This window comes from Ahaetulla prasina, chromosome 17, assembly GCF_028640845.1.
Source record: "Ahaetulla prasina isolate Xishuangbanna chromosome 17, ASM2864084v1, whole genome shotgun sequence".
NCBI classification, from domain to species: Eukaryota; Metazoa; Chordata; class Lepidosauria; order Squamata; family Colubridae; genus Ahaetulla; species Ahaetulla prasina.
The window spans coordinates 6112593-6134839 of record NC_080555.1 but is presented as its reverse complement, the minus strand read 5'-3'; the positions used below and the strand labels follow the sequence as shown (position 1 = coordinate 6134839).

The 22247-nt window shown below is 44.1% G+C and overlaps 2 protein-coding genes across 4 annotated transcripts; both read right to left on the bottom strand.

Annotated features, from left to right (window-relative positions):
- Window positions 1-2100: 2100 nt before the first annotated feature.
- Window positions 2101-15949, bottom strand: LOC131186684 (phospholipase A and acyltransferase 3-like). Of its 2 annotated transcripts, XM_058160526.1 has the most exons (5): window positions 15899-15949; window positions 13136-13221; window positions 5634-5736; window positions 4048-4316; window positions 2101-2228 (listed from the first exon to the last, which is right to left on the bottom strand). In XM_058160526.1, exons 2-5 carry the CDS (start codon window positions 13190-13192, stop codon window positions 2127-2129), a joined length of 531 nt encoding a protein of 176 aa, XP_058016509.1. In that variant the 5' UTR covers window positions 13193-13221; window positions 15899-15949; the 3' UTR covers window positions 2101-2126. The 2 variants fall into 2 exon arrangements, with proteins under 2 accessions (XP_058016509.1, XP_058016510.1); XM_058160527.1 differs by lacking the exons at window positions 13136-13221; window positions 15899-15949 and adding an exon at window positions 11515-11712.
- A 953-nt stretch (window positions 15950-16902) lies between these two features.
- Window positions 16903-21222, bottom strand: LOC131186572 (phospholipase A and acyltransferase 2-like). 2 transcript variants are annotated; one of them, XM_058160289.1, is made up of 5 exons: window positions 20932-21222; window positions 20759-20836; window positions 19324-19426; window positions 18296-18564; window positions 16904-17563 (listed from the first exon to the last, which is right to left on the bottom strand). In XM_058160289.1, the coding sequence occupies exons 2-5, from the start codon at window positions 20786-20788 to the stop codon at window positions 17507-17509; spliced, it is 459 nt and encodes a 152-aa protein (XP_058016272.1). In that variant the 5' UTR covers window positions 20789-20836; window positions 20932-21222; the 3' UTR covers window positions 16904-17506. The 2 variants fall into 2 exon arrangements, with proteins under 2 accessions (XP_058016273.1, XP_058016272.1); XM_058160290.1 differs by lacking the exon at window positions 20932-21222 and having other exon boundaries at window positions 16903-17563; window positions 18346-18564; window positions 20759-20909.
- Window positions 21223-22247: the final 1025 nt, after the last annotated feature.

The window sequence follows — 22247 nt, the reverse complement described above, 5'->3', positions numbered from 1 at the left end:
GCATTTGCATTTAAATTTATTTGAAATGTGTACATTAGTCCCATGAGTAACAGTTCTCCAGGGCTAAATAACTAATAACGGTGGAAAAAATAATTCTGCCACTAATTTCACTGGGAATAACATCCGCCTGGCTTTGTTCGCCTCATGCCTTCCGGGGGGTGGGTGGGAAAATATGGTGCTAAAAGTTTTGTACAAACATTGGAAATTGCAGTTATAGAGAGGGCTTACAGGGGGATAGAAGAAACCCCTTTTTGAGTGCCGTGTCGTGGGGGGGGGGGAACCCAACTGTTGAAGAAGGGAAATTGTAACCCAATGATGGTTTTTTTCAAACTGTGTTTGTGAAACCCTGGATGGAGTTCCATGAAAATTTGTTATGTTTCAATTCAGACACAATAGATTTCCCATCATGAGAGATTTGCTTCTAGATCAGAAATTCAAGGATATGTATGTATGTATGTATTTATCTTAATTAACTAACAGCTTCTGTGGCCTGAAAGAGTTTGAAAGGCATTTGTAATATATTTTGGAGCGGGGGTCTCCAACCTTGGCCACTTTAAGACTTGTGGACTTCAACTCCCAGAATTCCACAGCCAGCAAAGCTCACAAAGTCCACAAGTCTTAAAGTGGCCAAGGCTGGAGACCCCTGTTTTGGAGGATATTCACATCTCAAAAGGATCTCTATATAGCACAGGGCAACCCCCGACTTAACGACCGGAGTTGAGCCCCCAATTTCCGCTGCTAAATGAGACGTCGGCGAAGTGAGTTTTTGCCCCGTTTTACGACCTTTCTTGCCAGAGTCGTTAAGCGACTCGCGGCAGCTGTTAAGTTAGCCACACGGGTTGTTAAGCAAGTCTGGCCCCCCCCCCCCCCCCCCCCCGGGTTGACTTGGCTTGTCAGAAGGCGCCAAACGGGATCACGTAAATATGAATCAGTTGCCAAGCGTCCAAATTTTGATCACGTGACCACGGGGATGTTGCAAGTGTGAAAAAGGGTCCTAAATCAGATTTTTCAGTGCCGTTGTAACTTGAAACGAACTCTTGTAAGCCGAGGACTATTTGTATGTTCTACATCTCTCTTGGCTTGGACCAACGTCCTGAAGCTCAAAAGCCACCTCTAGTCCATCCCAAAGCCTTAATTCTCCAGAATTCGATGTTGAACTGCTATTTAATTGATTTTAAACCTAATAACAGCAGCAAGACTACTAATAGGACAATACTGGAAGAAAAAAGAAGTACCTACAATAGAAGAATGGATATTTGAAAGTTGCCAATTTGGCTGAGATGGCGAAGATATCAGCCTTTTTGAAAGACAATACGCAAGAAAGATACTTAAAGGAATGGGAAAAATGGATTGACTGTATTCAAAGTAGATATCAGACTAAGAGTTATCAGACTGTTTTTGAATGATTATGATGTATTATTTTTGATTGTTTTCGGGGGAAGTTAGGAATTGATGATTGTAGGGGTATAATTAAGTTGGGACGAAATTTTTTTAGCATATGTTTGTTTTATTTTTAACTATACCTTGTGCTCATTCCGGGAAGCCGGGGAGGGGTTGTGAAGGAAGAGGGGAGGGGAGGTGGGGGGGAAAGAGGGGGGGGAAATTTTTCTGTAAAACTTTTTGAATAAAAAAAAAAAAAAGAACTGCTATTTTTTTAAAAGATAAAGCAGAAGCACAGTGCGTTAATTCCATGAAAATAAAATACGGTATTGCACACTGAAATTAAATCAGATTTTAAAGTGGCTCTGACTAATAATTCCTTGACCTTCAAACCACCGCTACCTCTTGAAGCTTAGCCCAGAATCTGGGGAGGCCAATTGCAAGCCTTAATCTGATCCAAACTGGTGAATGTCAGCCTTTCCTGAAGGAAGGCAAAAATCCATTTACCCTGGATTAAGTGAAGAGTTAGTTACTCAGGCCATCTGTGACCCGAGCGTAGCTATGGACATTAGACTCCCGCCTGGGCGTTGAGGAGAAGATGGGATTTAAAGAGATATCTGCAAATAACTTTTGTTTTGGTTTTTTTCCTCACGGTGATCGTATCTCAAGTTTTTAGAAACTGAGCACACACACGCACACAAACGCCAAGGAGACGGGGAGCTCTGAGAAATCTGCTTTTTTCCTCATTATTGGTTCTGCTGCTTTTTCCTCCTAACCATGGCTGTGCCGACGCCAACAAACAAGCCAGCCAGGCCCGCGATGGTCGCCCCCACAAAGAAATCTCGGACCTGCAAGGTGAGAAGAAAGAAGGATGGGTAAAGATTTGAATCAGAATCGTACTGTACAGGTGTTCTGACCTAGGCTCCCTTAAAAAGCAGGAAGCAGAGTTTTGGTCCCGACAAAACCTCTTTTACTTACCCGACTGTGAATTACTTTCATTCACAGTCAGCAAGGCCTGTCCAAACAGTTTTTCAAAGGAATATTTATCAACACCGACCTTATCTCGCTTGGAAAGCTGCCACGTCTTTCCAACCGCAGTACAAGGCAAAACTTGGCACAGAGTCACAGAACGAATGAATGGTTTCCTGCAAAAAACCCCTCCCTGTTCACTCTTCTTTTGTTTCCTATTGGAAAGGCCAATCAGGTCCAAGGTGTGGCTTTATTCCCGAGTCAACCCTGCTTTCTGAGTTGTTCTTGTCTTCTGGCAGCTCCGCGCATGCGCACACTGGGAACAGGTTCCAGCCGTTCCTCTGCCTCGCTGCTGTCAAACTCTTTCTCTGCCTCTGATGCAGGGCCCTTGTCCGAGTTTTCCCCAGCCCCCAGGACTGGCCCAAGTTCCTCCCCAACCTCCTCACTGTCCGACTCTGCTGCCAGCTCTGGGCCACAACAACAGGTAGTTTCCCACTTACAACAGTTCATTTAGTGAGCGTTCAAAGTTATCAAGTCGTTGAAAAAAGTGACTTTATGACCGTTTTTCCACACTTGGAAAAGTGCATTTTAGCACCATGCGTTTTACAGAATACAGAATAGCAGAGGCACCTTGAAAGGTCTTCTAGTCCAGCCCCCTGCTCAAGCAAGAGATCCTGTACCATTTCAGACAAATTTACTGTCCAATCTCTTTTTTTAAAGCCTCCAATGATGAAGCACTCACAAGGGCCTCTGGTGGCTCAACAGACTAATGCAGTCTGTTATTAACACAGCTGCTTGCCATTACTGCAAGTTCAAGTCCCACCAGGCCCAAGGTTGACTCAGCCTTCCATCCTTTATAAGGTAGGTAAAATGAGGACCCAGATTGTTGGGGGCAACAAAAGTTGACTTTGTATATAATATACAAATGGATGAAGACTATTGCTTGACACAATAGTCCTTAAGCCGCCCTGAGTCTTCGGAGAAGGGCGGGATATAAATTCAAAAAAAAAAAAAATTCTGGTGGCAAGCTGTTCCACTGATTAATTGTCCTCGTTGTTAGGAAGTTTCTCCTTAGTTCCAGGTTGCTTCTCTCCTTGATTAGTTTCCCTTCAGTGCCACCGTAACCTTGAACAGTCACTAAACGAATGGTCGCAAATCGAGGACTAGTTGTATAGTAATAGATGCCTCCTATGGGCAAACTCAGGAAAATTAACGGGAGGCGTTCATACACAGAATGTCAAGGTTCCAGAAAAACCTCTTCTGCATAAAAAAAACTCAGAAGCCATTGTCTTTCAGAGTTCTTTACTAGCATGAGGAAACAGGCACACGATGAGTGAAATTCCAAAACTGAACTTCCGGATTCTTTTCCCAGTTATACAAACCCCAAGAGTCCCACCCCCCTAACCCCTTTGCTGGTCCCATGGTCCCACGTTCTCCCAGTTCATTTGAATATCTTCCCGCCACTCCTCCTGCAGATGTGAACACCATCCGACCTTGACCGCTTGAAGAATGTTACCATACCCCTCAACCCCACTTCTTCCCCTCAGGGGAAAAATGTGGCAGGCGTCTGGAACCCTAAAGTCTAGTATGGTTTCCAGGCCTGACACAGGAATTCTCCCAAGGCTTGCAAACCTGCAAAAAAAAAGTCCACCCCACCTCCCCTATTTTGTCTAGAAAAACACAAAGGGACCCCCTTACTTGATCGCTCCTGGCCACGCCGTAGCGCAGTTCGGTGACGAAGTGCTCGCAATTCTCACTGGTGATTTTATATTCCAGTTCTTGGCCCACCTTCTCTTCAGCCAGCTGGATAATCTTGTTGACGGGCAGCGGGGTGTATTTGGAATCGTGTTTGTTGTTGACCCGGTATCGGTCGTGGCCCACCACTTCCGAGAGCTTTTCCTTCTTCACATAGGCCTTGTTAGTGAGGGTGGACATCAGGCTGGCGCAACCAGCTCCTGCAAGTTCACCTTGAGGGTGGAACGAAAGAGTAGGATGGTCATTCATGGAGAGTAGTAGGATCTAGGGCGGACTTGTGGATTTCCAACTCCCAAGCTGGCTGGGGAATTCTGGGAGTTGAAGTCCAGAGGTCTTAAAGTTGCCAAGGTTGGATAACCCTGCCCTAGATATTAGCTTAGATCTGTTCCCTGGACATCCTTCTGATAGGTGGACTTAATTTTCTCAGAAATAAATACACTCTTCACTAAGAATTCTGGGAAAGGAAGTCCACAAGTCTTAAACTTGCCAAGGTGAGAAACCCTTGAAAGGCACCAAGCCGGAAACTGGGAGGCAGTGAGTTCTAGTCCTGCCTTAGCCAACTTAGGGTCAATCACCGTGAGACTGTGAGTTCTAGTTCCATCTTAAGGATGAAAGCCAGTTGGGTGACTTTGGGTCAATCATCAGACTGTGAGTTCTAGTTCTACCCTTAAGCATGAGAGCCAGCTGGGTGACTTTGGGACAATCACCAGAAGATTGTGAGTTCTAGTTCCATCTTAAGGATGAAAGCCAGCTGGGTGACTTTGGGCTAGTTCCTCTTTCTCAGCCCAACTCACCTCACAAGTTTGTTGCTGCAGGGAAAATAGGAGAAGTTAGCTGTGTTGGATATGTTTGCCACCTTTGAGTTATTTGTAAAAATAAAGGCAGGATACAACTAAATAAAGACATAGTGGCTCAGCGGCTAAGACGCTGAGCTTGTCGATCGAAAGGTCGGCAGTTCAGCGGTTCGAATCTTTAGTGTCGCGTAATGGGGTGAGCTCCCGTGACTTGTCCCAGCTTTTGCCAACCTAGCAGTTTGAAAGCACGTAAAAAATGCAGGTAGAAAAACAGGGACCACCTTTGGTGGGAAGGGAACAGTGTTCCGTGCGCCTTTGGTGTTGAGTCATGCCGCCCACATGACCACGGAGACGTCTTGGGACAGTGCTGACTCTTTGACTTTGAAATGGAGATGAGCACCGCCCCCTAGAGTCGGAAACGACTAGCACATATGTGCAAGGGGAACCTTTACCTCTACAACTAAATAAACTTGGAAATTTTAAAAAAATATGTATACTACAGTCGTATGACTGCTTTATAATTGCACTGACTTACGATAGAAGTCCATTTTTTTCAGTGCCAATGTAATTCCGAACACTTACCAAAAGAATGGTTTTAAATCAGGGACTACCTATATCCTAGCCAACATTGCTAAATTTCCCAGGGTTAGAATTGTGGTTAAAATGCAGAGGAGCAAAACCAAGCTGGACGTTTGCCCGGTCATTTGGCCACCCATCCAAGAGAGCCTTCCTTACTTGGCGGAGCGAGATGGATCACATAACCGTTCCCCACATAGATCGCCCAATGCTGGTAAGCCAAGCGGAAGATTTCTATCAAGTCCCCGAGCTCCAGATCAACCTGTGAATAAAAGAAGACGATCAGGAGCAAAGGAAACAGGATCATGCGTCAAGCAAGTCCCAGTTAAGAAGGTTTATTGCTTGAGAAACTAACCAAGGAGAGAATCAACCTAGAACAGTGATGATGGCGAACTCGGTGCCGAAAAGGTCACACGGAAATGTCACGTGTGCACATGTGCACTTGTTGGAGCCGTGCTCTGGAAAAGCTGAACTTCTGGGTTCTAGCATGCATGCGAGCTCGACAATCAGCTGACTGGCACGCCTGCGCACACCGGTTTTCGGCACTGCCACACATACGAAGGGATCACGCTCCGGTAAAAGCTGACTGGTGCGCATTCGCACACCGGTTTTCAGTCCTGCCGCGTGCGCGAAGGACAGCTGATCATCACGCGCGCATGCTTGCCAGAAACCCGGATATCAAACAGGCGAGGTCACCTGTGCAGTGCGACATGGCTTCGCGCGCCACTTTGGGCATGCGTGCCGTAGGTTCACCATCACCAACCTAGAACGAAGGAAAAAATTCTTAACAATGAGAATAATTAACCAGTGGAGCAATCTGCCTTCAGAAGTTGTGGGTGCTCCATCCCTTTTAAGAAATAGGAGCCATTTATTCAGAAATAGTGCAATTCTCCTGAGAGAGCAGGGGGTTGGACTAGATGACCTCCAAGGTCCTTTCCAGCTCTGTTACTGGTACTAGTCAGCTAACGCTCAATACTAAATTGGTGCTAGACAAGGATCAACGGAACTCAAGAGAGGTTGGAGTTAAAAGACTATTTATGGGAACATCATGACTCTAGGCTAATGACGTGCTTGCCTCTGCCTCCCCCGGTCTCTGCTTCCTTTTCTCCTACACAGACCAAAGAAAAAGCCTCATCAAAAAAGCACAACAAAGAATGTTCTTTCTGCGCCAACTCAGAAAGCTCAAACTGCCCAAGGAGTTGCTGATCGAGTTCTTCAGAGGAATTATTGAGTCTGTCATCTGCACCTCTATAACTGTCTGGTTCGGTTCTGCAACCCAACAAGACAGAAACAGACTTCAGAGGATAATTAGAACAGCAGGAAAAAACAATGGCTACCAACCTGCCTTCCATGGAGGACCTGTATACTGTAAAAGTCAAAAAGACGGCTGTGAAAATATCTACAGACCCCTCACATCCTGGACATAAACTGTTTCAACTCCTACCCTCAAAACGACGCTATAGAGCACTGCACACCAGAACAACTAGACACAAGAACAGTTTCTTCCCGAACGCCATCACTCTGCTTCACAACAAATTCCTACAACACTGTCAAACTATTTACTAAGTCTGCACTGCTATTAATCTCATCGTTCCCATCACCCATCTCCTCCCACTTATGACTGTATGACTGTAACTTTATTGCTGGCAATCCTTATGATTTATATTGATATATTGACCATCAATTGTGTTGTAAATGTTGTACCTTGATGACGGTATCTTTTCTTTTATGTACACTGAGAGCGTATGCACCAAGACAAATTCCTTGTGTGTCCAATCACATTTGGCCAATAAAAATTCTATTCTATTCTATTCTATATTGATATTGTTTCTTGATTGCTTATTTGTTCCCTATGACTATCATTAAGTGTTGTACCTTATGATTCTTGACGAACGTATCTTTTATGTCCACTGAGAGCGTATGCACCAAAGACAAAATCCTTGTGTGTCCAATCACACTTGGCCAATAAAAAAAAAAAGAATTCTATTCCGTTCTATTCTAAAACACACGAATGCAAAACAGAATAGAAAACCAACGCTTTAAAAATAAACCAACCAGCTAAGGCCATTTGAGAAAGAAAGGAACATCTATAAGAGCTAGAAAACGCACACAAAAATACTCAGTCACCGGATAATCCAGGCTAAAGGAGGGGCATTCCAGAACAGTGGACAAATGTTTCTTTTATAAAAAGCCCTGCTGCTTTGGACGCCCGGATGGAGATTCGTTGACAACCCATTGTTCCTTAGCATTGCAAATTATTGTTCCATTGTTTGTGATGTTTTTTCTTACCCTTTACAAACTTTGCAGATTGTTTCCCTCCCTCCCGCTTAAAACAGAGAAATGTTCCTATCAGCAATTTGTTTTAACCATTCTCTTGAATGACTAAGTGTTCTTGAAGGATTTTTTCAGCCAGAGAGGTCCTTATCTGTAAAAAAAAGAATGTTTTTTCCACCCCTTGGCCGCGCAACCTCTATGCAACCGACAATCGTTGTAGCTCTTGTTGTGCTTGTTATTACAGATGCGGAATCAATTCCAGGGCTTCTCTCGTGTGTCCTGGAGGGATCTTTCCTCCTTATTGATTAGTTTTTCCAGCAATTCATTATTTACAACCAGCTAATCCGAAAGAGCACATCATATTAGGTATATGCAGCATCAGATTCCCCCAACTGCAGCTAAAGGTTAGCGTTTCAAAATGTTTGAGCAATCAATTATGAATCCGATGCTCGCAGCGTTTTTGTTTTAATGAAGGAAAATAATGTCAAAAACTAACCTTAGAAGATACGCGCACACATGCATACAAAATATTCTCCTCCGCTCCCTGAAATGTTGGGCAAATGTGTGTTACAGGTAGTTCTCGACATACAAACGGTTCATTTCAGAGTTATAACGGCACTAAAAAAAGCGAGGACCGTTTTTCACACTTTATGACCATTGGAACATCCCCAAGGGGCGCGTGATCCAAATTCAGACGCTTGGCAACTGATTCATAGTTATGACGGTTTGCAGGGTCCTGGGGTCAGGTGATTCTTTTTGTGACTTTCCGACAAGCAAGTCAGATTCGCTTAACAACCGTCTCCCTAACTTAACAACCGCAGTGATTTGCTTAACGACTGCGGCAAGAAAGGTCATAAAACGGGGCAAAATTCATTTAATAAACACCTCACACTTAGCGACAGAAATTTTGGGCTCAATTTTGGTCGTAAGTCGAGGACTACCTGTATTGCGGGGGTGAGTCCACATGCCGAATTGAAGGCTTTACAGATAGTCCTCGGCTTATAATCAATTCATTTAGCGACCGTTCAAAGTTGTAACGGCACTGAAAAAAATGACTTAACAACCAGTCCTCGCACTTACGACTGTTGCAGCATACACACACACACCCCGGGTCACGTGATCAAAATTCAGGTACTTGGCAACCAGCATGTATGTACAATAATTCATGTGATCACCAGCTGTGACCTTCCCAGCCAGTTTCCGACACACGATGAGGATTGGCGAATTCATTTAACAACTACACGATTCGCATAACAACCGCAGTGATTCACTTAATAACGGTGGCAAAATAGGTCCCAAATTTGACACAACTCTCTTAACAAATGCGCCTTACTTAGCCATGGAAATCTGCCTCTACTCCAACAGGAAACAAACCTTGCTTGATAAAAATTTATTGAGATAAATCCCAGTTTAGGTGCTTCTTGGTTTGTTTGTTTTATCCCCTTGAAAATGTTTCGCTTCTCATCTAAGAAGCTTCTTCGGTTCTTGGATAAGAAGCAAAACATTTTCAAGGGGGGGAAAACCCCCCAAAAAGTCCAGTTTCCTTTCAAAAGGGGCATCCATGAACCTGGATGCTTGAGCAGCTCCATAATTATTTAGATAAGGTTATCTTCCATGGCTCAAGAGTCCACCAGACAGTCATTCTCTGTTTCTCTTTGACAAACATTACATAGTGAAACTGAAAATAATGATGAAACTTTGATCTCAGCCAGCTAATTCACACACACACACACAAACACACAAATACTTCAGTAAACAACAGCTCAAATCGTGCCCACAAAGCCGGATTTTGAAATGCCCACAAAAATTCAGAATCTTCACTTAATCCTCCAGGGAAAAATTGAAGGCAAACGAGGTCCAGGCAGAAGAAGAACATCATGGTTTCAAAATCTCTAAAGGACTGACCGGTTTGGACAAAACTCAGAGCCGCACTTTTTTGTGCGGCTGTTGATAAAAATAGGATCGCCAACGTCCGATGACGGATATGGTACAAGAAGAAAAAGCAGTAGAAGGAGGGCTGATTTTGATCACATCAATTTGTTGCAGGAAAGAAATGCACTGGGGGCAGGTTTAACGGGAGGAGGTGGGTTGAGATTTTTTGTCAATTTTAACAGGTGTGGATTGCAACACCTAGCATGCTGGCTGATGAATTTTTGTCCATTTACAGGTAGACCATCAGCAGTTCATTTAGTGACTGTTCACTGAAAAAAGTGACTTATGACTGTTGTTGTTTTGGCAGCAACCCAGGGGTGAAATGCTCTGAAGTTTGCTACCAATTTACCGGTAGTAAAAAAATGCTTAAAAAGTTTTTTTTTTTAAAAAAGGTTCCGAAGATCAGCTGTGCGACGCAATCGTCAGACCTTTTTTTTTTACTTTTTAAAGCATTTTTAACTACCAGTTCCAGAGAAAAAGTAAAGCTTATAAAGTAAATGCTTAAATGCTTTAAAAAGTAAAAATACTTAAAAAGTAAAAAAAAAAAAGTTTGGAAGATCAGCTGTGCGACACGCGATCGTAGGAAACTTTTTTAAAAACTTTTTTTTAGCCTTTTTTTACTACTGGTTCCAGCGAACCAGCCCGAACCGGTAGCATTTCACCCCTGCAGCAACCCCATGGTCATGTGATCAAAATTGAGACACTTGGCGACTCTATTCATATTTATGACAATTGCTGTGTACCGAATGCAACCTGAAAAAACTCATTTGTACAGCAAAGAGCTGCTGTGCACAGAGACACGCAGACACTGCTTCTAGTTCTAGGTCCCGAATCTGTGGGAAGAAATGGCTGCATTCATACAACACTTTTCGTTTGGTTTCTGAGATCTCCCCATTTTGGGAATTGTGCATTACACTGAGTGGTAGTGAATTAATCCATGTTGCTTGGCTTGACCAGATCTACCCAAATCTTTACTTAAAACAAATCTAACTAAACTTGATCTGATTTGCTCTGTATGAACTCAACTGTTCCTTCTTTGTTAACACAACAATAGTTGTGTTACAACATAACACAATCAATAAGGATCTGATACTCCCAAAGGAAGTCACAGAATCTTATTCCATGTTTCCAGCAAAGCAAAACACACAAATGTTTATGACACCTGGACAAAACCTCACGGGGACACATTTACGCATACAAGACAAAAGTCCTAGGAACTGTGTTTTCAAATTATGTTTATACGATCCCACCTACTGCCTTCTGCCCAGCTTGCTTAAAATGCAATTTTAAACCATTAGAATACAGAAAATAGTTACCTTTCCTATTATTATTATTATTTTTTAAATGAAGCTACCCAAATTTATGCCCATCGTAAAATTGCACCGCCTTAAGTTCCATCAATTAGTCAGCTGGCTGGGTAAAAAGTTACTTTTTAAAATCATATTGATTTTGACTGGCCTTTATGAGAAACCGAAAGAGAAAATTCTCACAGGCGTAACCCGTGCAACCGCTCTAAGTCAGAAACCGGCTTGCAAATATGCAAGAGTATTTGTGCAATTTTTTTTTCCTCATGAAATTTTAATTTTATTCCCGAAGTTAAAATACAAACTTCAAAAGGAAACAAGAGCAAAGCAAAAGCAAACCTTGACAAAGGGGAAAAAAACTGCATAAAAAGAATTTTTTTTAAAAAAAAAAGCATACACATAAGATTGTCTCTCCTGGTTGAATATATATATTTCAACAGCAGTAGTTTCTCCTCAACAGGTCCACAATTTAGGAACTTCTGATTTTTGCACCATCTTAATGCCACCCTTTCTCTCTTCTGCTCACTTACCTCCTCCATGCTGTTCATATGTCACTGTTCGTATCGCTGCTCGCTGCAGCTTTGACTTTTTCACCAACACAACACAGGATACACAAAACCCCCACACAAACCCACTGTTCTTTTGGAAGCTGCCTGAACAGAACTAACAATTTGGAATAAACAGGATGGAAAGTGGAAGCGGGAGAGCTGAGTCGGCTCTGAAAAGCATCACATGGAAAAATTTACGCAATCCAGTAAGGGACAGCTGGCCAATGAGCCACTCCCGATTGGATGACTAGACTTCAAAGAGAAATGTTTGTGCCATGGCTGGTGGGGTATCAAATATCAGCTCTTAAAGCAGCAACGCTCAGCTATTTCCTCGAATTAACCAGGAAACTCAATCAAGCTTCCTGCCTCCTGGTAGCATCTGGATTAGAAGTTTAGCCTGCAAAAAAAAAGGCAGCCAGCCAGTTTCTATTTGGCTTATACAGTCGTGGCCAAAATTGTGGGAACCTTTTGGGAAAAGTGTATTTTTGAGGTTTGATGGATAACACCACCGCTTTTTTTTGGGGGGGGGAGTTTCAGGATAATCCTATTCCACTGCTGGAATGGCCTGGGAATAGCCCAGACCTTTAACCCAATTGAAAATCGATGGAGCCGACTAAAGAAATTTGTTAGTTAGAAGCGACAAAGCAATAAAACCCAGTTAATAGAAGCCATCATTCAATCTTGGCTTCACGTGATAACAGCTGCAGAACTCAAAGACTTGGTTCACTCTATGGGAAAGACATCGTAAGGCCATAATTCAAGCTAAAGGTTACCCAACGAAGTATTAACTGATATGGGGATAATTTTTGCATATCTTGTTTTTTTCTATAGTGATAATTTTTCTATATCTCGTTTTCTACATGTTTCACTTTTCTGCTTTATACCGTAACTGCTCTTCTGATAGCAAATCCTTCATAAAAGTTACATTCTTGATCAAATTATCTTTCCATTGATATATAATTTTATGGTACTTCTCCCCTCCACCCCAAAAAAAGTGATTTTATTAGCTAGTTTTAGAAAAACACACTTTTCCAAAAGATTTCCACAATTTTGGCCACTACTGAACATGTCGTCCTCGACTTACGGTCACAATTGGAACTAGGATTTTCACTGCTGAGCAGAGCCATGGTTAAAGGATTCACACCTGGTTTGATGACTTTTGGCCATGGTTGTTAACCGAATCATTGGGGTGAAGTGACTCAGGCAGTCGTTAAGTGAATCACGTGGTTGTGACATGTATTAATGATGGTTGCAGTGTCCCCGGGGATCATGTGGTTCTGTTTTGCATCTGTCTGACAAGCAAAGTCAACAGGAAAGCCAGATCCGCTTTAGCAACCGTGTGACTAACGTAACAACTTCAGCGATTCCCTTAGCAACGGTGGCAAGAAAGGGCGTAAAATGGGGCAAAACTCACTTTGCAAATGTCTCACTTAGCAAATGTCTCGCTTAGCAACAGAAATGTTGGTGTCAGCTGTGGTCGTACAGTTACAGACCAGCATGATAAAATAATGTGGATCACTTAGGTTGAAAAAGGCAGAAAACGGATGCAGTTCGGTAGTCCTCACGTCCTTCCAGAACTCATGTATTCATTTTGATAACTTACCAGTCTGGAAAACTTTGCTTTGATGGTTTTAGGAATCGAGTTCTTCCTGTGGTCCATGTCACCATGTGCTACTGTACAGCCACGACCTGAGACATTAAGCCAACATGTCAATCCTTCTGACAAGCCAGGAAGACCCGTATCCACTTGAGCCTGTAGCCCTTTCGTTTCAAGTCTTTCTACCCAGTCTAAAGCTTTCTCAGTCAAATTTCCAGAATCGTAACACAAAAAGGACAAAACAGCGATTACAAAAGACACAACGTGAAAGGAAACTAAAAGAAAAGTAAACATTCTTTGAGGCAAAGCCTACTACGCACTTTTTTTGGGTCAAAGCCAACAAATCGTGGTTTGATTCTTGTGGGCCACTCAGAGTTATGAAAAGTCAGGCAGTGTACAAGTTCAACAAATTATTATTATTGTTGTTGTTTGTTGTTGTTATTCAGCCAAGTAAGAGAAACTTCCAGCACTATATTTACCTATTAGACAAACCTTGGGCTGCCTTTTGTAACAGAAGCTCTTTCAAATGTTTTCAATCCTATTCGCAAAACACATGGGGTAGGTTCCACTCATCTTTGCTACCGGTTCGCAACGGGAGAACACAGAGGCGCTTCTGCGTGTGTGCAGATCGTATTTGATGACATCCAGGCGGGTGGGCGGAGCCTCCCGCCGCCATTACTACTGGTTTGCAAGAACCAGACCGAACCGGTAGCAACTCACCACTGCAAACACCCTCATCAAGTAGCTTTCTCTCTCTCTCTCTCTGTCTCTCTCTTTCTCTCTGTCTCTTTTTCCCTCTCTCTTTCTCTCTCACTCTTACTTTCTCTCTCTCTTTCTCTCTTTCTCTCTCTTTCTCTCGCTCTTTCTCTCGCTCTTTCTCTTTCCCTCTTTCTCTCATTCTCACTCTTTCTTACCTCTTTCTCTCTCTTTCTGTCTCTCTGTCTCTCTCTCTCTTTCTCTCTTTCTCTCTCTTTCTTTCTCTTTTTCTCTTTCGCTCTCTCTCTCTCTCTTTCTCTCTCTCTCATTCTCACTCTTTCTCTCTTTCTCTCTCTTTCTTTCTCTCTCTCTCTCTCTCTCTCATTCAGGGTGATGTTCTTTTCAACTCCACACCGAAATTCGGGAGGGTGCCTGAACTTGCAGGTAACAATGGTATTGCTCAGTTGCTTGAGTCATCTAGAAGTCCTTACCTTTGGAAACCAAAGCCTGGTTGTGTAATTTTTTGCTTTTTTTCAACACTACCACGTGGCCCGTCTTGACCGCCCCAGAGGCTGCCTTGGTGGGCATCCCTGCCTGGTCCCCCTTGGCGTTCACATGTGGCACGTGAAGGAGACCACTTCGTGTTCCCTTCATCGTGGCATTGGAAGCTCTTGACAGCTGCTTCTCAGTAACACTCAAGGTTTGGGCGTCATGTCCCCCCGAAGCTTGGGTCGGGCCCACCAAGGGCCTGCTGGCCTTCTGCTTGGCATTGCCTTGTGGAGAAGCCACCGGTTTCGTTTTGCTGTCCTCTGTCCAGCATAGCTTCTTCCCGGCTAAATTTAGATGCTCTGTGGACTTGCCAGCATCCTTCTTCAAGGGGGCCTCTTGGTTAGTGGGGGGCGATCTGCCTTGGGGGGCTTTGGTGGGCGGCTTGGGATCTTTTGAGCCTTCCAGGACCGGTGGCTTATTTACAGCTTGCTTCTTGCCCGTCGGCAGCCTAAGAGGAACAGAGGTTGACGCCTTCATGGTGCCCCCCTCGGCGGGCAGGGTCTTGGGTGGGTGGGCAGCGTTCTGGCAGGATCCGCGATCACAGAACCAAACAAAGAAGTCAGACATGGCACTAGCCAGGCTGGGTCTCCAGTCCCCTAGCCTGGCAGCTGCTGAGGGTCCTGAATGGATTATGACAAGGGGCATCTCCTGGCAACGGGGTCTTATGACCCCCCCATCCCTCCCTTTTGCTTGGCATCCCTGGATTGGGCCAGGTTAGCCCCCCCCCCCACACCTCAAGCCTTATAAAATAGTGGAGGCGAGGCAGTCTTGACCTGTGTCCTTAGTTACTATGCGATGGACAGAAATTAAATGACTAACGTTGAGAGCTGCTGCAAATAATAACAAGAATGGATTGGAATAGAATAGAATAGAATAGAATAGAATAGAATAGAATAGAATAGAATAGAATAGAATAGAAAATATGGAATGGAATGGAATGGAATAGAATAGAATAGAATAGAATAGAATAGAATAGAATAGAATAGAATAGAATAGAATAGAATAGAAAATATGGAATGGAATGGAATGGAATGGAATGGAATAGAATAGAATAGAATAGAATAGAATAGAATAGAATAGAATAGAATAGAATAGAATAAACAAACTAAAAAAATACACTTGGAGGAAACAAAAGCAATTAACCTCCCTACACACACACACACAAACACACACACACAGACACACAGTAAGAGGATGCCTTATTCCGAACTACAAGTGAAGTTAAAATTCAGCAACAAAGTCCTGTTGCTTGCTGGGGTTTTTTTCCTCTCTTTTTTTTGGTGTCACAGGGTCTTAGTTTAGAACTTTCCTGACTGGTGGAAAATCCAATGCTGGAAACAAGGGCTTTGCTTTGCCCCCCCACCACCACCAACGCCCCCCCAGCCCCACCAAATCCCACCCTTGCTCTACTGCATCCCCCATCCAGAAGAACTGAGAAAGCAGCGGGAAACAGGAAAATACACTGAATTAGTCATTTTATTCGGCACAGAGGCCCCACAAATAAATTAAGAAAAAGCAGCAAACCTTTTTCCGGCTGAAGCCAACCAGCAAGTCAGCTGGGATTTTGACACATCAGCTGACAAAAGGTTGAAGGGAGGGATCGGTCAAAGTCTGCCTGGCTCCTCCCTTCTGTATCTTTGGGAAAAAGTCCATTTGTTTTTCCTGCTTCTAAGAGTTCAGGGGCGGCGTTGCTGCGCCCTGCTGGAGAAACATTGCTCCACATCTGGTTAACGTCTACGTGGCAATCTAGATAGAGCAGGGGGTCTCCAACCTTGGCAACTTTAAGACTTGTGGACTTCAACTCCCAGAATTCCTCAGCCAGCAAAGAAATTTCCTGACAGTTAGAACAATTAATCAGTGGAACTACTTGCCTCCAGAAGTTGTGAATGCTCCAACACTGGAAATTTTTAAGAAGATGTTGGATGAACCATTTTTCTGAAGTGGGGTTGGGTTTCCTGCCTGGACAGGGGGTTGGACCAGGAGACCTCCAAGGTCCCTTCCAACTCTGTTACGCTATTCTATTATGAGACCTCAAAGAAAGTTCATTGATGATCCCAGCTGACCATCTACGCCAAGGGACAGCAATCTTACAACACTCAAAGAGCCATTTGGACCCGTTTCCCACAGAAAAGAAAACACCAGGAATCACAAAACCCTTCCCGTGCCTGACTATTTCCTGAGTGGCCACAAAACTACCATATGTAGTTGAATTAAACGTTCTGTTTTCTTCTAAAACGTTTCTTTTTTTGGATTTATCCATGGTTGGCCTACCGGGGTCGAAAAGCTCAATAAATCGCATGCTGGCGGTATTTTGAGTGACAGGGAGTCGCAGCAGAAGGGTGAAAGAGCCACATGCGGCTCCAGAGCCCCAGGTTGCTGACTCCTGATCTAGGCAAAGAGTCTGCAACACTTCTGCTAAGAAGATAAGAGGTGGACCATCTGAGATGATGAAGAACATGGAGCCTCACAGCCCCAACCAGTGGGGTCAAGTGGAAACATGACCCAAGCAAGTATGGAAGAAACTGCACCGGGCACTTATTTACATCGGATGGTGAATTTTTATTTGGGTGTTGCGATTGAAACAATTGTAAGATTAGAAAATTGATATCAATGTAATGAATGATGTGGTACATTTTGATGGTTATTGCACACACTGTTTAAGGGAAGATGGAATTTTTATATTTTTTTAAAAATAAAAACTTTAAAAAAAAGAAAGAAAGGAACTGGAGAGGAGAGAAGCACTAAGCCAGTGGTAGGTTGCTACCGGTTCGCCTCGATTCGGGCGAACCAGTAGCAGCAGCAGCGGGAGGCTCCACCCATCCGCCCAGATGTCATCAAAAATGCTTTGCACATGCTAAGAAGGTTTTGCGGGTGCATGGATGCAATGGCCGCATACAAAGCACAGTGCGCTTCCGAAAGCGAACCGGTAGCGAAGATAAGTGGAGCCCACCACTGCTGCACCAAGCATAGATTTTTCTTTTGACAAACTCGTATCTCAAGAAAAAGAAAGAGAAGATGGAGAGAGAGAGAGAGAGAGAAGCAAAGAGGAAGAAGGCAAACAAAAATATTGCAGAGAGTTGATTCTCAGCGACTGTTCCTTGAAGCCAGGTTAAAGTCCTCCTTGCTAGATCTTCAAGCGAGCAGCAGGAGCAAAGCTGCTGCCATTCCTAACCGGGTCACATACCGGACCTGCAAATGGAAGAGAAGGACAATCAGCAAAGATTTTTCTTTTAATGCAAGAAAAGTTACCTAATCCCGAGAAAGGTCCTGAACTTTCTATAGTTTGATCAGGTTTCCACAACCTACAACATGTCATAGAGCCTTTTATAGAATCATAGGGTTGGAGGCAGTGGAAGTATTTAGCCGGTTTTATCCGGTTCAGGCGAACCGGTAGTGGCGGGGGCAGGAGGCTCCGCCCACCCGCTCGGACATAATCATGTCCCATTTTTGACGCTCGGTGCATGCACGGAAGGTCCTGTGCCTGCATAGAAGTGGCGCCTGCGCTCATATTCGTGAACTGGTAGCGGAAGGTGGCTCAGTGGTTAAGACACTGATCTTGTCGATCGAAAGGTCAGCAGTTCAGCAGTTCGAATCCCTAGTGCCGCGTAATGGGGGTGAGCTCCCGTTCCTTGTCCCAGCTTCTGCCAACCTAGCAGTTCGAAAGCACGTAAAAAAAACGCAAGTAGGAAAAAATAGGCTTGGGTGCTAGTTGAACTGCAACTCCCAGAATCCCCCAGCTCCCAGAGCCGCCCATGGAATCCTGGGAGTTCTAGTCCCAACACAACCATAGAGCGCCAAGCGGGGCGAACCTTCTCATCGCTCAGGAGGACACAGCGATGTTGGTTATTTGCTATTTTGATAGTTTCCCCGAGAAGAGGGATTGCAAGAAATCTCTCTAAACCTGCCAAGACAAACACTCACTTGGTCACTCCGAGACACATCGTAGCGCAGGCAGTTGGAAAAATGCTCACAGTTCTGGCTGGTGATTTTATATTCCACTATTTTGCCCTCCAGATCGTTTGCGAGAGAGATAATCTGATCTGCGGTCCGGACGGTGTATCTGGAGTCATGCTTGTTGCTCACACGGTAACGATCTGTCCCTACCACGTTGGACAGCTGTTCCTTCTTCACCATTGCTGCGTCGGCCCAGAGCGACTTGAAGCTGGCAGCGCCAGCTCCTGCATATTCACCTTCAGAAGGGAAGAGACGCTGTGGTTGGCAGGAAGGAAAGCGTCTGTGCCCAGAAATTCATACCCGTAGGAGAGAAATTGGAAGAGGAGGAATAGAAGGAGGAGGAGGACTATTGTGCGGTCTTTGATGCTCTCTGAGCTTGGTTGTTTCCTTCCAAACAGTTCATGACCCAACTAGGTAATATTATCAGTGCTAGAAGGGAATGGGGATTGTGGAGAGGAGGAGGAGGAGGAGTAGGGGGGGAATATTTTGGGATCATTGCTATTTTCCTTCCTTCCTTCCTTCCTTCCTTCCTTCCTTCCTTCCTTCCTTCCTTCCTTCCTTCCTTCCTTCCTTCCTTCCCTGCCTGCACAGTGGTTAGAATGCAGTACTGCAGGCTAATTCTGCTGACTGCCAACAGTTCGATCCTGACGGGCTCAAGGTTGACTCAGCTGTCAACTTTGTCCTTCTGAGGTCAGTAAAATGAGGACCCAAATTGTTGGGGGCAGTAGGCTCTAAACCGCTTTGAGAGGGATGCATAGGGATATCCTATGAAGCGGTATATAAATCTAAGTGCTGTTGCTACATACTGCAATAAAGGTTGAGATGGCTAATTTTCTGGCTTGGTCCTGCTCTTCAGAACTTCGTAACAGCTTGGCCAGAACTAAAGGACAGGTCTATCCTAAATCATTGCCTCATATTAATATTGCGGCTCAGATACAAACATTACAAACACTCAGATAAGGAGCTGAGCGTCCAACCCACCCTGGGTTCCTTACTTGGTGGAGCCAGATGGACAACGTTGCCCAAACCCACGTAGACTGCCCAGTGTTGGTATCCCCTCCGGAAGATCTCAATCAAGTCCCCAAGCTCCAGGTCCACCTACAAGGGAAAGAAAGGCCAGGTTCCAGTATAGGGAAACCAACTATCTCTGCGACACGCCCACCCTGCCAGTATTTCTAATAAACTGGCATACAGATGGAAAACACCAACGGACCATCAAAGCAGAAGCCAACCCTACAAGCTATCATCCAACGAGGCGGGAAGTTGAAAAAAAAATTGCACAAAGTTGTGATGCAACCTACTGTAGAATCAGAAGAACAACAGAATAACAGAGCTGGAAGGGGCCTTGGAGGTCTTCTAGTCCAACCCCCTGCTCCAGCAGGAAACCCAATACCATTTCAGACAAGTGGCTATCCAATCTCTTCTTAAAATCCTCCAGTGATGGAGCACCCAAAACTTCTGGAGGCAAGCCGCTCCAGTGGTTGATGGTTCTCACAGACAAATTGTATAGCTAGAAGTCTGTAGGGACAATCTTTGGAATCCTTCCATTCCCCCACCCTCCTGTCAGAGCAGAAGAAGCTTCTTAAAATGAGAAGCAAAACGTCTTCAGAAGAAAAAGAAAAAAAGAAAAGTCCCGTTGCCTCCTGGGGGAAAAAAAAGCACCTTTGGGACAACCACAACTTGGATGACTTGAGAATCTCTACAGACTTTTAGCTACACAATTCGGGATGAACACAATTTGGAATGGTGTGGGAATGGATTGCCAGAGGGAAAAATTGCAGACTACAGGAACCATTTGCACCACTCAGGTGAACCTGAGGACACAGGTAAACCTCCAAGTGGCCTCAACGACCCTCTAAAATAGGGGTGTCCAAACCTGGCCCCTTGAAAAATGGCGGACTTCAACTCCCAGAATTCCCCAGCCAGCATGAGCTATAAATATGAGCAAGTTGCTGGCTGGGGAATTCTGGGAGTTGAAGCACCACTCTTCAAGGGGCCAAGTTTGGACATCCCTGCTCTAGAAAGGATGCAAATGACCAGCTGCCTGCAAGGAATATAAATCCTTCCATTTCCCACCATCCTGTCAGAGCTGAAGAAGCTTCTTGGATGAGAAGCGAAACGTCTTCAAAAGAAAAAAAAAACAAGGAAGTCCAGTTGCCTCTTGAAAAAAGCACCATTGGGGCCTCTCTCTAAAACTCAGCATCCAACATCCGACATCCTGTCTCCAAGATACATAAGGCATAAAGATTAAGGAATTGGGACAAAGTTCACTCTGAAAAGTACAATCCAGCACCCAAGGAGGGTCATAAAACACACCTCAACACCAGCACACAAACACACAAACACCCACACATAAATACGCACAGCTTCCCCTTCAAAGGCTTTTTGCTTTCCCTCTCCATCTTAAGGCTTCTGTCCCGGTTCGTTTACCTCGCCTGTCCAAGATGCTTTGTTGGTCATATTTATGCCAGCTGCAGTTTTCCCAGGAATCTGGAGCAAGGGAAATTCCTAAGTGACAGAGAAGTTGGGAGAAGTTTTGAAGAGATCCCGAGCAGGATCTGTTTCGGGGAGGATCCTGTCTGAAGGCAACTAACGGTACTCACCAAAAATGAAAGTAGTGTTAACACAAATGTAGACTTTGAAAAAAAAAAAAAAAAACCGGAGTGGAAGCATTAACTTCTGTGAGACCAAAAGTTATTTTCAGTTCCAATTTCCTAGAAATGACCCTCTTGATTGTCAAACTAAAAAAAAAAAAAAAAGCAGGAAAGCCGAGCTATTGGTTTTGTTTTATTTTATTTCTACAGCCTCCCAACTCAGTAAATCCTTCAAAAGCATCTGTTACAACTGAAATCTTTAAATCAGATTAACTTAATGCTGGTGCCTCACTCAGAACTCTTGCCTCAGACGGGGAAAAAGTAAAAAGACTTTTTGAACTCTGGGGAAGCCGGGGAAAATTCTCCTTTTTTGGTAACCAAGCCTGGGAATGAACCAATGACTCACTTGGGTGAGTGTATCTTGAGATAGCCCATTTTTTATTCTTAAAAAACACAGAACGAATCTCCCAGGTTTGGCTGATGCAATTTCTGGCAAGTTTTTTGCTAGTTGCCAGCAATAAAACCCGCCACTCATTGGGGAAACTGTTCTCATTGATCAAGTGCGACATTCGCTTCACAACTTCCGCATCATGTGATGCACTTAATGACTGCCACAACTAATGACCGTTCAGTTCAATTCCGGTTGTAAGTCGAGTACTACTTGTACAGGTAGTAGCTTTCCAGAAAACACACAAAATAAATCCATACGCACACTTCAAAGGGCACAGTTTCGGTATACAGGTCCTTCTCTTCACTAGACTAGCCAGGCCCAGTTCCTGCAACCGTTCACCATATCTTTTAGCCTCCAGTCCCCTCATCATCCTGGTTGCTCTTCTCTGCACTCTTTCTAGAGTCTCAACGTCTTTTTTATAGTATGGTCACCAAAACTGGATGCAGGACTTTAGGTGTGGCCTTACTAAGGCTTTATAGAATGGTATTCGTAACTCCTTGATCTTGATTGTATCCCCTCTGTTAATGCAATTTAAGGTTGTATTGGCTTTTTTGGCTGCTGCCACATACTGTTGTCTCATATTTAACTGATTGTCCACTTAGACTCCAAGATCCCTCTCAGTTCCTGCTATTAAACCTGGTTTCACCTGGTCTATACGTGTACTTTTGTACGTGTACTTTTTAACCCATATTCCAAGGCCAAAAGAATTTTGGGAGTTGTCCACCAACCTGCCTCTCCATTTTCCACTCAGCCCCTTTAAAAGAAAACCCAGTTCCTGGTATGGATTTCACACACCAGATTTTCAGTGATCCCAGGAGAAGGCTCTGTGTGTCCTCCAACCACAATTTAAATTTTGCCCTTAGTCGTGTCATCT

Excerpts from the sequence above, each read along its gene's own strand:
- LOC131186684 (XM_058160526.1), bottom strand. The coding sequence starts at position 13,192 with ATGGACCACAGGAAGAACTCGATTCCTAAAACCATCAAAGCAAAGTTT. Across the intron at positions 4,317-5,633 it reads GATCCATCTCGCTCCGCCAA|GTGAACTTGCAGGAGCTGGT; the intron begins GTAAGGAAGGCT and ends TCCACCCTCAAG. Across the intron at positions 2,229-4,047 it reads GCGTGGCCAGGAGCGATCAA|GTCCGAGATTTCTTTGTGGG; the intron begins GTAAGGGGGTCC and ends CTCACCTTGCAG.
- LOC131186572 (XM_058160289.1), bottom strand. The coding sequence starts at position 20,788 with ATGACCAACAAAGCATCTTGGACAGGCGAG. Across the intron at positions 18,565-19,323 it reads TGTCCATCTGGCTCCACCAA|GTGAATATGCAGGAGCTGGC; the intron begins GTAAGGAACCCA and ends TCCCTTCTGAAG. Across the intron at positions 17,564-18,295 it reads ATGTGTCTCGGAGTGACCAA|GTCCGGTATGTGACCCGGTT; the intron begins GTGAGTGTTTGT and ends TTCCATTTGCAG.